This window comes from Poromitra crassiceps, assembly GCF_964638095.1.
Source record: "Poromitra crassiceps genome assembly, chromosome: 2".
In the NCBI taxonomy this organism is placed as follows: domain Eukaryota; kingdom Metazoa; phylum Chordata; class Actinopteri; order Beryciformes; family Melamphaidae; genus Poromitra; species Poromitra crassiceps.
The window spans coordinates 91,903,871-91,917,749 of NC_139624.1; the positions used below are offsets into that span (position 1 = coordinate 91,903,871).

General features: G+C 39.7%; 1 protein-coding gene across 1 annotated transcript in view; it reads left to right on the forward strand.

The window, feature by feature from the left end:
• Positions 1-7,389, forward strand: part of LOC310770720 (coagulation factor XIII A chain-like) — a gene marked incomplete at both ends in the record, with an annotated part of 48,162 nt that extends 40,773 nt beyond the window's left edge. The window contains 3 exons of the mRNA XM_083631846.1: positions 3,029-3,165; positions 6,675-6,780; positions 7,354-7,389. Coding sequence (XP_083487972.1) covers positions 3,029-3,165; positions 6,675-6,780; positions 7,354-7,389 — 279 coding nt within the window. The remainder of the gene's footprint in view (positions 1-3,028; positions 3,166-6,674; positions 6,781-7,353) is intronic.
• Positions 7,390-13,879: the final 6,490 nt, after the last annotated feature.

Sequence of the window (13,879 nt, forward strand, 5' to 3'; positions counted from 1 at the left end):
GCCATACAGGGAGACATGGGTTGCGAACCGGTGGAGATCAGACTAAAGGGAGAAATGATACGGCTATGGAACCGCCTCATTAATATGCCAGAGAGTAGGTTAACAAAGAAGGTCTTCATCTGGGACAAGGCTCACAGTCACCCCTGGATAAAGGACATTTTTTCTACTCCTAGAGAGGCAGACCTGGCATGTATTTTTCACAACATGCTTTGCTGTAACATTGAAACAAAAGTTATCTCTTAATTATGAGAGGAATGGGCAAATGGCATTATGGTCTAAACCTAAGCTTAGATCGTTCAGATGAAGCAGCGTTTTGGTCCTGAGCCCTATGTCACTTCCTTTCTAACCAGAAACCAGAGTTCTTGCTCAGCTTCCCAACCTTTTTTGTGCCAAGGACCGGTAGATACATGGAAAAAAAAGTCGTGGACCGGTTGTCAATTTGAATGGTTTTAGTTACATATATATTTACTCACCAGGTGGCGACAAAGGGTAAATAACAGCCTTTTGTGTTGTACTGTATGTAGCCTATACAGTATTTATGTTTTTGTTTGAACTACAAACATAAATAAACGTCAACTTGAAACTATGTTTCAACTACCACACACAGCCTATAATAGTATAGCCTATGTTTATAAAAAATAAAAATAAAAAATGGACCGGCTCGCGGCCCGGTACCAAATGCGTTGTGGCCCGGTACCGGTCCACGGCCCAGTGGTTGGGGACCACTGATATTAATCTAAAGGATGTTGAAAATGAGTTTCATCTCATGTTTTATTGATGTACTTTATATGATGATTTGAGGATTTCCTTATTTGACGAAATGCAAAAGCAAAGACCTGAGCTCTTCTGGGCAGATGATGGCCAGAAGTTGGAGTGGTTGTTTAAGACTGAGGTATTTAAGACTGCTAACTTTATTTCTATGGCCTGGAATAGAAGGCAAGCACAGCTGTTTAAGTAGGTTCATGCTGTGGTTTTCATGCTGTACACAGGCCCGCTCCAACCCATTACGCAGAGTACGCAGACTGCGTAGGGCATCACGTGACTGAGGGCACCAAATTTTTTTTTTTTTTTTTTTTTTTTTTTTTTTTTTTGGTGCCCTCAGTCAGGCCACTCACTGAACAGCAGGCCAGGCGCCGCCTACTGGTTTACTAGTGGTTTTATTACTTTATTCAGGGTGCATCTCATTGTAAAATTGGACTCGGCCCAAATTGGGCTTCAAACGGCCCAAATCTGGCTTCAACCGGCCCAAATCTGGCTTCAACTGGCCCAAATCTGGCTTCAACTGGCCCAAATCGGGCTTCAGACGGTCCAAATCTGGCTTCAAACAGCCCAAATCTGGCTTCAAACGGCCCAAATCTGGCTTCAACCGGCCCAAATCTGGCTTCAACTGGCCCAAATCTGGCTTCAACTGGCCCAAATCGGGCTTCAGACGGTCCAAATCTGGCTTCAAACAGCCCAAATCTGGCTTCAAACGGCCCAAATTGGGCTTCAAACAGCCCAAATTTTTCGCCGCCGCCCTTCGGACGCCGGCACGCACGTCGGCCTGTATCGGCCTGGCCTGCTTGGTATCTAATGCCCGGCCTGAATTATGATCCCAGTCCGCCCCTGCTTGCATGTACAGTTTAACAATCACTTGTTTGCTGACATGTACAGTAATTCTAACAATTGTTTGTTTCCCACATGTAATGAAATGTGAGATACACTAGTATCGTTCATAATTAATGATTTTGCAGTCTTTCGTTTGACAGTTATTGAAAGTTTTACGGGGGCGGGGGGGGCACCACCGAACAATTACGCTTAGGGCACCCAAATGGCCAGGATCGGCCCTGGCTGTACAACTTCACTGTATGTATTTTGAGTGTTTTTGTTGGTTTTATGTTTGATCATTGTTTGTTCATCGGGAGCGTTTTTTCCGTGCGATTAATTCGCACGTCAATAATATTTACCTATATCAGTCAATGCAACCGTGCATACCAACGGCGAAGTTTCGCTGAGCGTTATTGCGGCGTTTATTTTTTCGAACCACGGTCGATTTTTCAGAAATTCGCTTCCGACGTGTACACATCTGTGGCTGTGATTGACAGGTGGGTCAAAACTCGCATCGCAATTTCGTTCCGTATATTCGCATCGCTCTTGATGTGTAAGGACCTTAAAAGTGTCCGGTAAGCCCATGTGGGCTGGGCTTCATTGGAAGCATGACACTTAAATAAACCAAATCAAATCAAATCAAATCAAATCAAATCAAAGGTAAACGCAAACACAGCACCCGCTATCACCAGCTAGCGAGCAAGCTAGCTAACACTGGTACGTCCTCTGCTTAGGTCTGTGTAAAACGAGCAGTAAAACATCACAGGACACACTTACCCCCGATTCATTTACTTGAAAATAGCATCGGCCCCTTGGTCAAACATTTGTTCAAATAACACAATAAAACGTTCTCTTGAAGAGCAGATTGTAGACAGATACAGGCAACAGGCTGTTGAAATAGCGACGCACACTAGTGACGTCACACACCAAAATCCAAGCGCACACTTGTTGCCACAAGTAAAGTCCAAAAGTCTGGTTAGCCTAGTATCTATATTCTACACAATAGACGACAGATCTATTATACACAGGTATATTCAAAATCTCCACCTTGGGCAGAGTTTTCAAAAAAGACTGTTTGCAGTACGACCTTAAACTGTGTTTGCGTGTGGACGGGAGGCCAGAACGCATAGAAAAAGCTCTGTTTTCAAAAATACCTGGGTATGTGTGGATAGGCCCTGAATCACAAGTCAGCATTTCCAGGAAATCCCCTGGTTCCAATAGTATCATGGGGAAGTCCTGCTCTCTGTGTGCATTGGTGCATCGTTCAGAATGTACCGCCCACGAGTTGTATCACTGTCGGTGGTTGGTCAATTCATATGTCTGTCATGCATTTTGGTCTTATGGATGGGGGTTCTTAACCACCTTTCAAGAGTTGTGCCCCAGACGGATGGCTACTGCCAGACTAGCTAGTTAGCATGGTTCTTCCTCTCTCTGTGTGCAGGTGAGCGGCAATCCCAAGGTCAACCAGCAGATGGTGGTGACTTGTTCCTTCACCAACCCCTTCCCCTTCGCCCTGGAGAGGGTCTACATGGCTATGGAAGGATGTGGACTCATCCACTATAGGACCCGCTACTACAAGTAAACACACACACACACACACACACACACGCGCGCGTATGCCAAAATAAAACATTGTATTGTACATGTCTGCAAACCAGAGATATGTAGAATCTCAACGTAAATTTGAAACAAAACATCGGCAAAATATGTTTCTAAAACGTGGCATTTTACGTTTCTGCAGACCTACAATCCTACAATAAATTATAAACAAAATGGCGGTTAATTTGAAAACCTCACTGCCTCTCCAACGTTAAACGCAAATAAAACACCTTTAACAACTTTGGTTATGTTTAGGCAAGTAAAACAACTTTCCACCCAGCCACAACACCCTTACTGGCCACCGTGCTTAGCCTACGTTGATATACACGTAACTAGAAACTTATTTCGGTTCAGTTCATATTCTACGTATCTGTGGATTGCAGAAACATACAAAGCCAACATTTTAATCTGGCAACCAGGCTTCTGACAAGCATCTGTCAGTAGTGAGGCCAGAATACGTTTAGTATTGGGAGCTAGATGTTGAACTTTATTGTCTTTATTAATTATTTGTACTACTAGCGGAATACCCGTCCAGTGTAGCAGCCTCCATGCAGAACAGTGGAGGCTGTTCGGCCTTTCATCTGCACAGCCATCACAAATCCGGCCATTAATCGGCCCTAATTACCTAATTAAAAAATGTGGTCAGCCGCAGGGCTGCTCTTTACACTTCCTGAAAGATTCACCGCGATCGCAAAATGGGATAGCTGTGGCCGAACACAATTTCTGCTCACTCACACACTTTACATTCTATACGAGTACTAGTTACTATTGTTATTACTGATGTCTCTGTGCATTATTATTACTAGATATGTTTTTACTTTTATTACAGGCTAGTTGTTAATGGTATCATTGACAGTGTTGGGGGTAACTCATTACAAAAGTAACATATTACATGTAATATATTACTTTTAGCAGTAACTCAGTAATATCACTTATTACTTATAGGATTTCAGTAATATTATACCAGTTACTTTGTCAAGTAACTCAAGTTACAAATTGAGTTGCTTTTTTTTTAATCAAAGCACATATTTAAATAAAGATACAATTTTATTTAAATTCCTAATCAAACTATCTGTTTATATGCAAATAACCACTACAGATGACAATAACAAAGGACGGTTTACACTGACTTCAAGGCGGTTGACTTTTTTTTCCGGGATGGTTCCGGGGCAGCGATGTCATTCTACTGCTGTTGTTTTGGTAAAAGTAATGCAAACGTAGTGTAATAAGTAACGAGTTACTCTACACAGACAGTAATATTGTAAAGTAACGTATTACATTCAAATGAAAGTAACTAGTAATATGTAGTATATTCCATTTTGAAAGTAACTTGCCCAACACTGATCATTGATATTACTGCCACTAGTGTGCAACATGGTCTCTCTCTCTCTCTCTCAACCCAACCTGGGTTGAGCTGCCTCATCTGCTGCTCATATTGGGCGCATTCTTGTAAAATATTTATTTGATAGTAACACCAAAGTAAAACCAGAAATCTCAAGATCACATAAAGGTGGTGTTTCTCTATGGGTTGTAGAACTTCACCCCCCCGAATCGCACCGAGTCCACCAGCTTATATGTGAAAGCGACCTAAGATAAACATCACGACTGCCTGATGACATCACAGTTGAGCAATTGCGTGACATGACTTCCAGTTAAGTGACATCACTCGCCAGATGTTGCGAGACTACATCTCGTGCTCCTACAGAGGAGCACGAGATGGATTCGCCCAGGTCACTTTTCAGGTCACTTTTCAGGTGACTACACACAAAGTCACTTATAGAACTGGTTGCACCGCTTAAAAAGTGTTATTTTAAAAGCCACAATAATTAAGCATTATCACATGAGAGGGAGTGCTGTTGTTGGCTAATATCGTCACGGCTGTGATTCGGTCATAGTCGAAGATAATCACAGCCGTGACGATATTAGACAACAACAGCAGGACCTCGAGTGTGATATTGCTTTTATACAACAGTTGTACAGCATAAACAAAGCTATTCATCAAGTAATAATAGCATTTTTGTCGAGTAATTTGCGACAACTGATGATTTCTGTCTATTATTCGCCTCCGCCAACAAAAACAGTTCCTCCAGGATTGCACTAATGTTAGTTACCAAGCAAGCAGAAACAGTCCTATTTGAGAGACAGCAATGTGCCACAAGGCATCTAGTCTGCCGCAAAGCTATTAGAAGCAGCAGAAGAAGAAGCTCGCCCCATAGCTCGCTAACAGATTAGCACTAGTATTTTAGTAAACTATCAGAAACAGCGTTATCTTTATGATGTTTTAATAATGTTACTAGACACACGTAACTCTATAGAGCCCCGTTGTAAGGTCAGTTTATCAAAATAACGCATATTTTGAAAAACGGTTTTACTTTGTGGAGTAAATCAGCAGGCTGTTATGATAGAGCATTATAGCTGGTTATGTGGTCTGTTAGGATAGAATGAGTAGGTGTGGTTTGGACAGGATAGACTATTGGTAGGGAGAGACTGACGTCACACAAGGGGGTGGAGTGGTGTTTGATTCATTAACCCAACAGGTTGCACCTGGAAAAGGGGGCGGAGATACTGTGGCGTTTGAATTGACGCCAAGGCGGACTCTGGAGACAAAGAGACTCTAGTCTAACAAACTTGTACACACCACCACGGACCACGGGGATACACTTTCCCCACCACCACTGAACTTCCATACCGAGAGCGGGCTGGCCGAGCTGGACAGACGAAGCCGCTGAAAAGGGCTCGTCTGGTCAAGAGCGAGCTGGTCGCAAAAAAAAAAGCCAAGAACAACACCAGGAATAGATAACGTTATATCGTTAATGGCTTGGGTGAGTCAAACCTACACAATACCCCCTCAGATAGAATTGCATTCACCTAGGTAGTCTCACTTTCACGTTAAAACACGTAGGGAAAACACCAGTTTACGGGCTGACTAACCTTAGCGGGGTAATCTAGGGAGTAGTATGAGCCAGGTTAGCTAGCAGCGTAACAAGGCTCACACCATGGATGTACAACAGTTAGTTCCGGCCGAGCAATTTGATTGGACAAGAGGGATCCTAGCAGTGCTGATGGTTATTATCAACAAACCGGCCAACAGATATCAAAGCTGATGGGCTTTATGGAAAGAGCGTAACATGGTTACGGATGTTAGCACTTCCCGTTCCCTCATCTCAAAGTCAATAGGATTTTGGTCAAAGTCAATAGGATTTTGGTCAAAGTCAATAGGATTTTGGTCAAAGTCAATAGGATTTTGGTCAAAGTCAATAGGATTTTGGTCAAATGGCTGAAATAAGGTCTCTGGTTTCTCACAAGCTGAAACTGCCACCTTTGTGTTCAGCAAGATCATCTTCACAAATGAGGACCACTTCCATCAGTTTTGAAGTGTTTTCTGAAAATTGCAATTTTTAAATATATATACCTGACTTCTTTGTTAGCCTGCAACACTTATGATTTGTGTGTGTGTGTGTGTGTGTGTGTGTGTGTGTGTGTTTCAGGATCATCGCCCCCTACGCCTCCATCACCTGGCAGGAGGGCTTCCTGGCCAAGTACCCTGGACCTCGGCGCGTCATCGCCGCTCTGGACTGCTACAACCTGCGTCAGGTAAGGATGGAGACAGTATTATGTTATGTTAAATCACACATCGCTGTATTTAGACTCATTTTTGTAAACTGCAGCAGGCACTGTTCCTGAAATGGAGCTCTCTCTTGCGATGTCACAGGGATGCAAACATAGTCACTGTTATTAAGGCATACGAACCAAAGGGATTTCATCTGCCATTTATTTCCCTATAAACATTTTGTAAAATGCTTATGAAAATAGTTTTACTGGATCAAACCAAGCGATTCAGCTATATTCAGAATCAGGCGAGACCATAGAACATTTCACACGGACCAAAACTTAAAAATAGCAGATTAATTCATTGTCAACATTGTTTTTTGGTCTGAGTCAAATGTTATATGGTCTCCCCTGATTCTACATAGCTGAATCGCTTGGTAAAACTATTTTTTAAATAATTTTACGAAATTTAGATGGAAAATAAATGGTGAATGAAATCCCTTGGTTCGAATGCTTATTAACCCGGAAGTGGGTGTGACTTTGGCTCTCTATAGAATAAAATGAACAAGAATGACAATTTGCAAACTGTTGAGCATAAACGGTTTTGTGTCCCGACAGGTGTCGGGGATTTGTGACATCATCGTCGCGCCCTGAGCTGATTGGCTCACAGAGATGTGACCCTGCCCTCTCCCCAGTATGCCTTCACCAATCACCACCGGAGCGTCAGCCTGAGTGGGCGGAGCCAAATTGCTAAAGCAGCTCTTCTTTGATTTGTTTTCCTGACTTCTTCAGCTTCATTTACACAGCAACGGAAAATCTGATTTTCTTTTTTATGTAATTTTCTGCACAGATAAAGGAGTTTACATTTTAAATTAGGATTTACAATTCAGTCTACTGATTGAGACTTTTAATTAGAGAGACGAAATGCAAATAAGAGAATTAAGATCTACAGTATATCAGAATTTTTAGACTGTCTTTTTAACTGAGAAAATTTGATACATTTGTGAATATTTTTTGAGAGATACAAAGACTTTACTTTTATTTTTTACAATTTACATCAGATTTGCATCAAAACAAACCCTTAACCTCAAAATGGCAGATAGAGGTATCTTCAGAATCAGAATTATTTTATTCGTCAAAGTATGTTTTCAAATACAAGGAAATTGACTTTTACCTTGTCAATTGAGAAATAGAGAGATGGGAGATCATTTTTGACTTTTTTTTTTACCTTGAATTTTGACTTTTTAAATGACACTTCAGACTTCAAACACTTTGAAATGTGGAAATTGCAGAGTTAAATTGAATCCTCTGTTGACTTCAGTCCCTTTCCAGAGCAGAACTAGTGTGATTGTACCTTCACTTTCCTTGATGCCATAAACAAAACTGTGATATTATCACTGTAACAATGAAGCTTTGCACTGCATTGACTAACAATAAAAGCATTTTTAAAACCACTGAAGTGTCACTGAGTATCCATTTCAATATCCATTACTGTAAATTAAATTAAAAATATATGTTTTAACCGTTATGCCCATGTTGCTGAACTTACAGGACAAAAAGGAAGTGAATGTCAAGAAAAACAATGCAATATCAGGTAATGTCCACTAGAGGGGAGCAGAGACTTTGTAGAGACTGTTTTTCTCACCAACATCATCCAGAAAAAAGAACCACACAATAATAACTCTGTCACGCCTAAGAAGAAAACACGCAACAACAACAACAACAACAACAACGACAACAACAAGGAGAGATGGGGGGAGTATAGTTACTAACTGTCACAACTTGCTACAAAACAGGGCAAAGTAACAAAATAGCCTACAGAGGAAAACAACAAACAATACACTGATGTAGAATTACAAATGAATAGGGGAAAACAATTTCCCATCCACAAACAAGTACAGAACCTGCACAGAGGCCCATTGTGCCCAAAACAAATTTGGTGTTGACAATGTCAAAATTTAAAAAGTAGATGTTACATTACTGTTCCGGCTGTTACATGTTATTACACCATAGGCCCCGCCCACTTTCACCAATGTTGAAAAAACTTCTTATTTTGACTAGTTGCTTGCTGGTTGTCCATTGTATCCGATGATGACCAGCTTGTCCTATTTGTGAGTCCTTTAGTCAGGGACTCAGACAGCAGGAGACGATATGTACACAGAGATTCAAGATTCAAGATTCAAGATTTTTATTGTCACTCCATGGTACAAGTATCACGTGTGAAATTCTTGTGCTGTGGACTCCGTTTACAACAGAGTACAAATATAGCAGGGCATATGAGTGCAAAAAAACAACAAGAGACACACCAAGCAATAAGGCAGTATAGTGATAAGACAAGTCAGAGACAGTGGCATATTCACTGCACATAGGTGCACATGTCATGTGCATACTTTAGACGTGCTTAGATGGTTTCTGATCAAGCATCACAGTATACAAACCTAATACTGTATATTAAAACGTGTCAAATTGCAGGAAATGGTGTATCAATTAAAAAAGAAATCTGGGGGAGGTCCACCAGACCCCCCCACCCTGTTCAGATTTTGAGTTGGTGTTCTTTGTTGTAAAGCAGCAGGACTTCTTGTATGAAAGGTGCTATATAATAAAGTTTATTATTACAGTAAAAGAAAAAAGACCAGCAAGGGCTGTATGATATTAAAAAACACTGAGCCATTAAACCGAACGCACCCAGAATGAGAACCACGCCACTGGCATCTTTTTTATGAGAAATTGAAGAGAACCACGTGACTACTGTTATTTCAATCAGGAGAGACTAGTGAATGAGTAAAATAATATGTATTACAATAAAGTGAATGCTGCATTACAGAAATTATAATGAGAATAAGGTATTGTTATTAGTCTGTGCTTAGATGCCACAGGGAGATATTGAGATAGAGCTGCATCAGCCCGGAGCAGCATACAATTATATCCCCCTGTAGAGTCTATACTGGTGGTGGCGATGGTGATGCCTCTCCTTCTGAGATGGATGAGACTCTTCAGACTGAAGAATCTGATGACTTTGATGGGTCTGTGAAGACTGGGTGGAGAGGGGGAGGTGGAGGGTGTGAGACTGACAGCAGCAATGTTGAGAGGCTGAATGGGATATAAAAAGCATATTTAAGAAGACAGCAGCCATGTGGCTTACAATGGGGGGTGAAAAGCAATGTAATAGGCTTACAATGGAGGTGTGTGAGGTGAGAGATGATGTGACGCTATGCTATTGGTTAAAAGAGACCAGGTGGCAAACAGCTGATTCTTCAATTGAAGCCCGGAAGTTGACAGCTTATTTTGAGCGTGTGAGCAGATTTGAAGGGGTAGAGAAATAAGAAGTGAACTGAGGAAGTGTAAAGTGCAGATTATAGTCTTCCTGTCTGAACCTCCATTAGAGCTTCATTTGGTCTGAAAGGAAAAATTTAATGACCTGAAGTAGGCAGGGCCATGTTTCAATCCAAAAAGAATAATCATAAAAGGAATTGGCCAAAATGGAAAAACACTTTTTTTATTTTTCGATTCAGTCTGAAAATCGATTTTAAACAGTTTGATGAATTCTTTAATCCAAAAGGAATAATGATTAAAAAAAAGAAAAGAAATGTGGCCGGATTTAGCTTTGTTTCGTGTTTTTCATTCTGACAAGACAACTGCTCTGACAAAAAAAAGATTTTCAACTTTAGTTTTTCATTTTTTGTTTCACTGCGTTTCATTTTTCAATTAAGGAATTACACATTATCCAAAAGTACTGTACTCAGACCGTTGCATTTTGAAGGCCAGTGTTTTTCAGGTGAACAAAGTGTGCTAAATGATGCAATTTGTGTTTAGAATTTTGCAAAAATGTGATTTAGATTAGAATGATATTTGAGTGAGAACAATGGAATTGTGCTTATTACTGTAGTTTGGAGTCATGCTGTTGATACATGAGCTTCAAGTTTTCGGGAATTGTGTGCATAGTTCCATTCTTTGTGATTATGTAAACGTTTGTGTGCATAGTTCCATTCTTTGTGATTATGTAAACGTTTGTGTGCATAGTTCCATTCTTTGTGTGTATATGTAAACGTTTGTGTGCATAGTTCCATTCTTTGTGTGTATATGTAAACATTTGTGTGCATAGTTCCATTCTTTGTGTGTATATGTATACGTTTGTGTGCATAGTTCCATTCTTTGTGTGTATATGTATATGTTTGTGTGCATGGTTCCATTCTTTGTGTGTATATGTAAATGTTTGTGTACATAGTTCCATTCTTTGTGTGTATATGTATACGTTTGTGTGCATAGTTCCATTCTTTGTGTGTATATGTATACGTTTGTGTGCATAGTTCCATTCTTTGTGTGTATATGTATACGTTTGTGTGCATAGTTCCATTCTTTGTGTGTATATGTATACGTTTGTGTGCATAGTTCCATTCTTTGTGTGTATATGTAAACGTTTGTGTGCATAGTTCCATTCTTTGTGTGTATATGTATACGTTTGTGTGCATAGTTCCATTCTTTGTGTGTATATGTATACGTTTGTGTGCATAGTTCCATTCTTTGTGTGTATATGTATACGTTTGTGTGCATAGTTCCATTCTTTGTGTGTATATGTATACGTTTGTGTGCATAGTTCCATTCTTTGTGTGTATATGTATACGTTTGTGTGCATAGTTCCATTCTTTGTGTGTATATGTAAACGTTTGTGTGCATAGTTCCATTCTTTGTGTGTATATGTAAACGTTTGTGTGCATAGTTCCATTCTTTGTGTGTATATGTATACGTTTGTGTGCATGGTTCCATTCTTTGTGTGTATATGTATACGTTTGTGTGCATGGTTCCATTCTTTGTGTGTATATGTAAACGTTTGTGTGCATAGTTCCATTCTTTGTGTGTATATGTATACGTTTGTGTGCATAGTTCCATTCTTTGTGTGTATATGTAAACGTTTGTGTGCATAGTTCCATTCTTTGTGTGTATATGTATACGTTTGTGTGCATAGTTCCATTCTTTGTGTGTATATGTAAACGTTTGTGTGCATAGTTCCATTCTTTGTGTGTATATGTATACGTTTGTGTGCATAGTTCCATTCTTTGTGTGTATATGTATACGTTTGTGTGCATAGTTCCATTCTTTGTGGGTATATGTATACGTTTGTGTGCATAGTTCCATTCTTTGTGGTGAGCCATATAGTTCTCAAGCTCTGACTATATATATATATATATATATATAGTTCTCAAGCTCTGACTTGTAAGTGAAGTCATGATCATAAAAGGCTTTTCACGTGTCAACATAGAAAGGCAATTGGCAAAATAGTGTAGCAAAGAGACCAACAGTTTTCTAGAGGTGTGTTGTTAAATTGCAAACTGAGTGTGAAGCAGCAAGTTGTGTTTACAGTTTTGCAAAAAAATAGTGTGTTGACAAACTGAGTGTAAAGCAGAGAACGTGTGTTCAGTTTGCCGCACTTGGTAAATGCATTGGCTAGTGTTAAGTGTTAATGGTTTCAGAGATAGTGCTTCAAGAATCAGTTATTTTAAACATTCAGAAAAAAACTATACTGTAAATGCTTCACATGAAGCAGTATATTATTTTCAACTTAAGACATTCTTTCTAAATGTGAGAAGGTTTAAAAATGTATAACCTGTTTTATGTATCTTCGTTGTAGGTTTTGCAGACTGTTTATTTTCATTTAGCTGTGGCATCATATAGGAGGTGGAAACAATCACTGAATATCTAATATTTGATAAAATAATATATTGCCAACCCTCTGTACACACCTGTTACAAACTGTTGCAACGTTCTAGTCTCTGTTTATGACAAAACACGAGTAAACCCTCAAGTTGCATTGCATAAGGAAGTTATGAAGAAATCTAGAGACATACCATGACAATGTTTGGCCTGTTTTATAAAGCTGAGAAAAACATGTGGTCATGATGACAGCATTGTTCCATATGGACAACACCAGGAAGGAGGGAAAGGTGCACCGCTCACTGATGAGAGAAAACACAATTGCTTCATATTAACTACATCTTCAACCCAGTCTGTCTACATAAAAGGATGCATTATTTTACAAATAAATAAATATAATAATAGTAATAATAAGTTGTGCCTCTGTATATCTTACTATGCTGGTATAGACTCCTCCAGCTATTCAGAATGGATTAGGCTTTTCATGGTGATCTTTGACATGACATTGTTTCCTAACACGATGACATCACAGGTTAAATTTAGTTTCCATATGTAACAAACAAACCAGTAGGTCTCTATTATGTTCTCGTGATATGGAACTTTTGATTAAAGACTCCCTAAAGTAAAAAATATCACTTGACTGTGCAGAATGATGTCTGTGCAGTTTGGCGCGGTGTCTGTATCAGTCATCCCCGGTTCCGGTATCGGTAATTACCAGCCAGGACAAATGGCTGGTGTTTTCACCTTGTGAGTGGCATAAGGTCGTTACGACAGGCCCTAGTGCCGTGCTGTTGTCTTATTTAATTAACTTGTGTGTGTGCACTTTGAAGCGAATTTGATTTGTTTGAAAGGTGCCATACATCTATGAAGAGAGATCCAAAGTGAACGTCACTTCCTTTTTTTCTCCCTGTATCAGTGTGTGACACAAAGAATGGTGGTTAACGGAGCGATACGCTACCTTTTTGATACCGTTTTAATTGTGCCACGGGAGCACACACGTCATGTTTGTCAATGTAAAAGATGACTCTGCAAGTTGAGAAAGTCACAGTTTGTGGTAAAACTGGCACTATAAGTTATAAATCAGACCAGTCGTGTGACATCAGTCCATGATGGTGTGACGTATAATGTGCGACAGGAGAGATGTAGTCGATTGACAAAACTAAACCTTATGTTTCAGTTTCAGGACAAACTGCGACTTTCTTGACATACATAGTTATCTTTTAAATTAACAAAATTTACCATGTGTACCCCGTGGCACAATTCAAAGGGGATCAAAAAAGTAACGTATCTCTCCATTCGCCACCATTCATATTTTTACACACGCTGGTACAGGGAGCAAAGCAGGAAGTGACGTTCACTTTGACTCTATAAATCATCATTGATTGAATCTATGACTGTTATGACTCTATAAATCATCATTGATTGAATCTATGACTGTTATGACTCTATAAATCATCATTGATTGAATCTATGACTGTTATGAATATTTTATTGA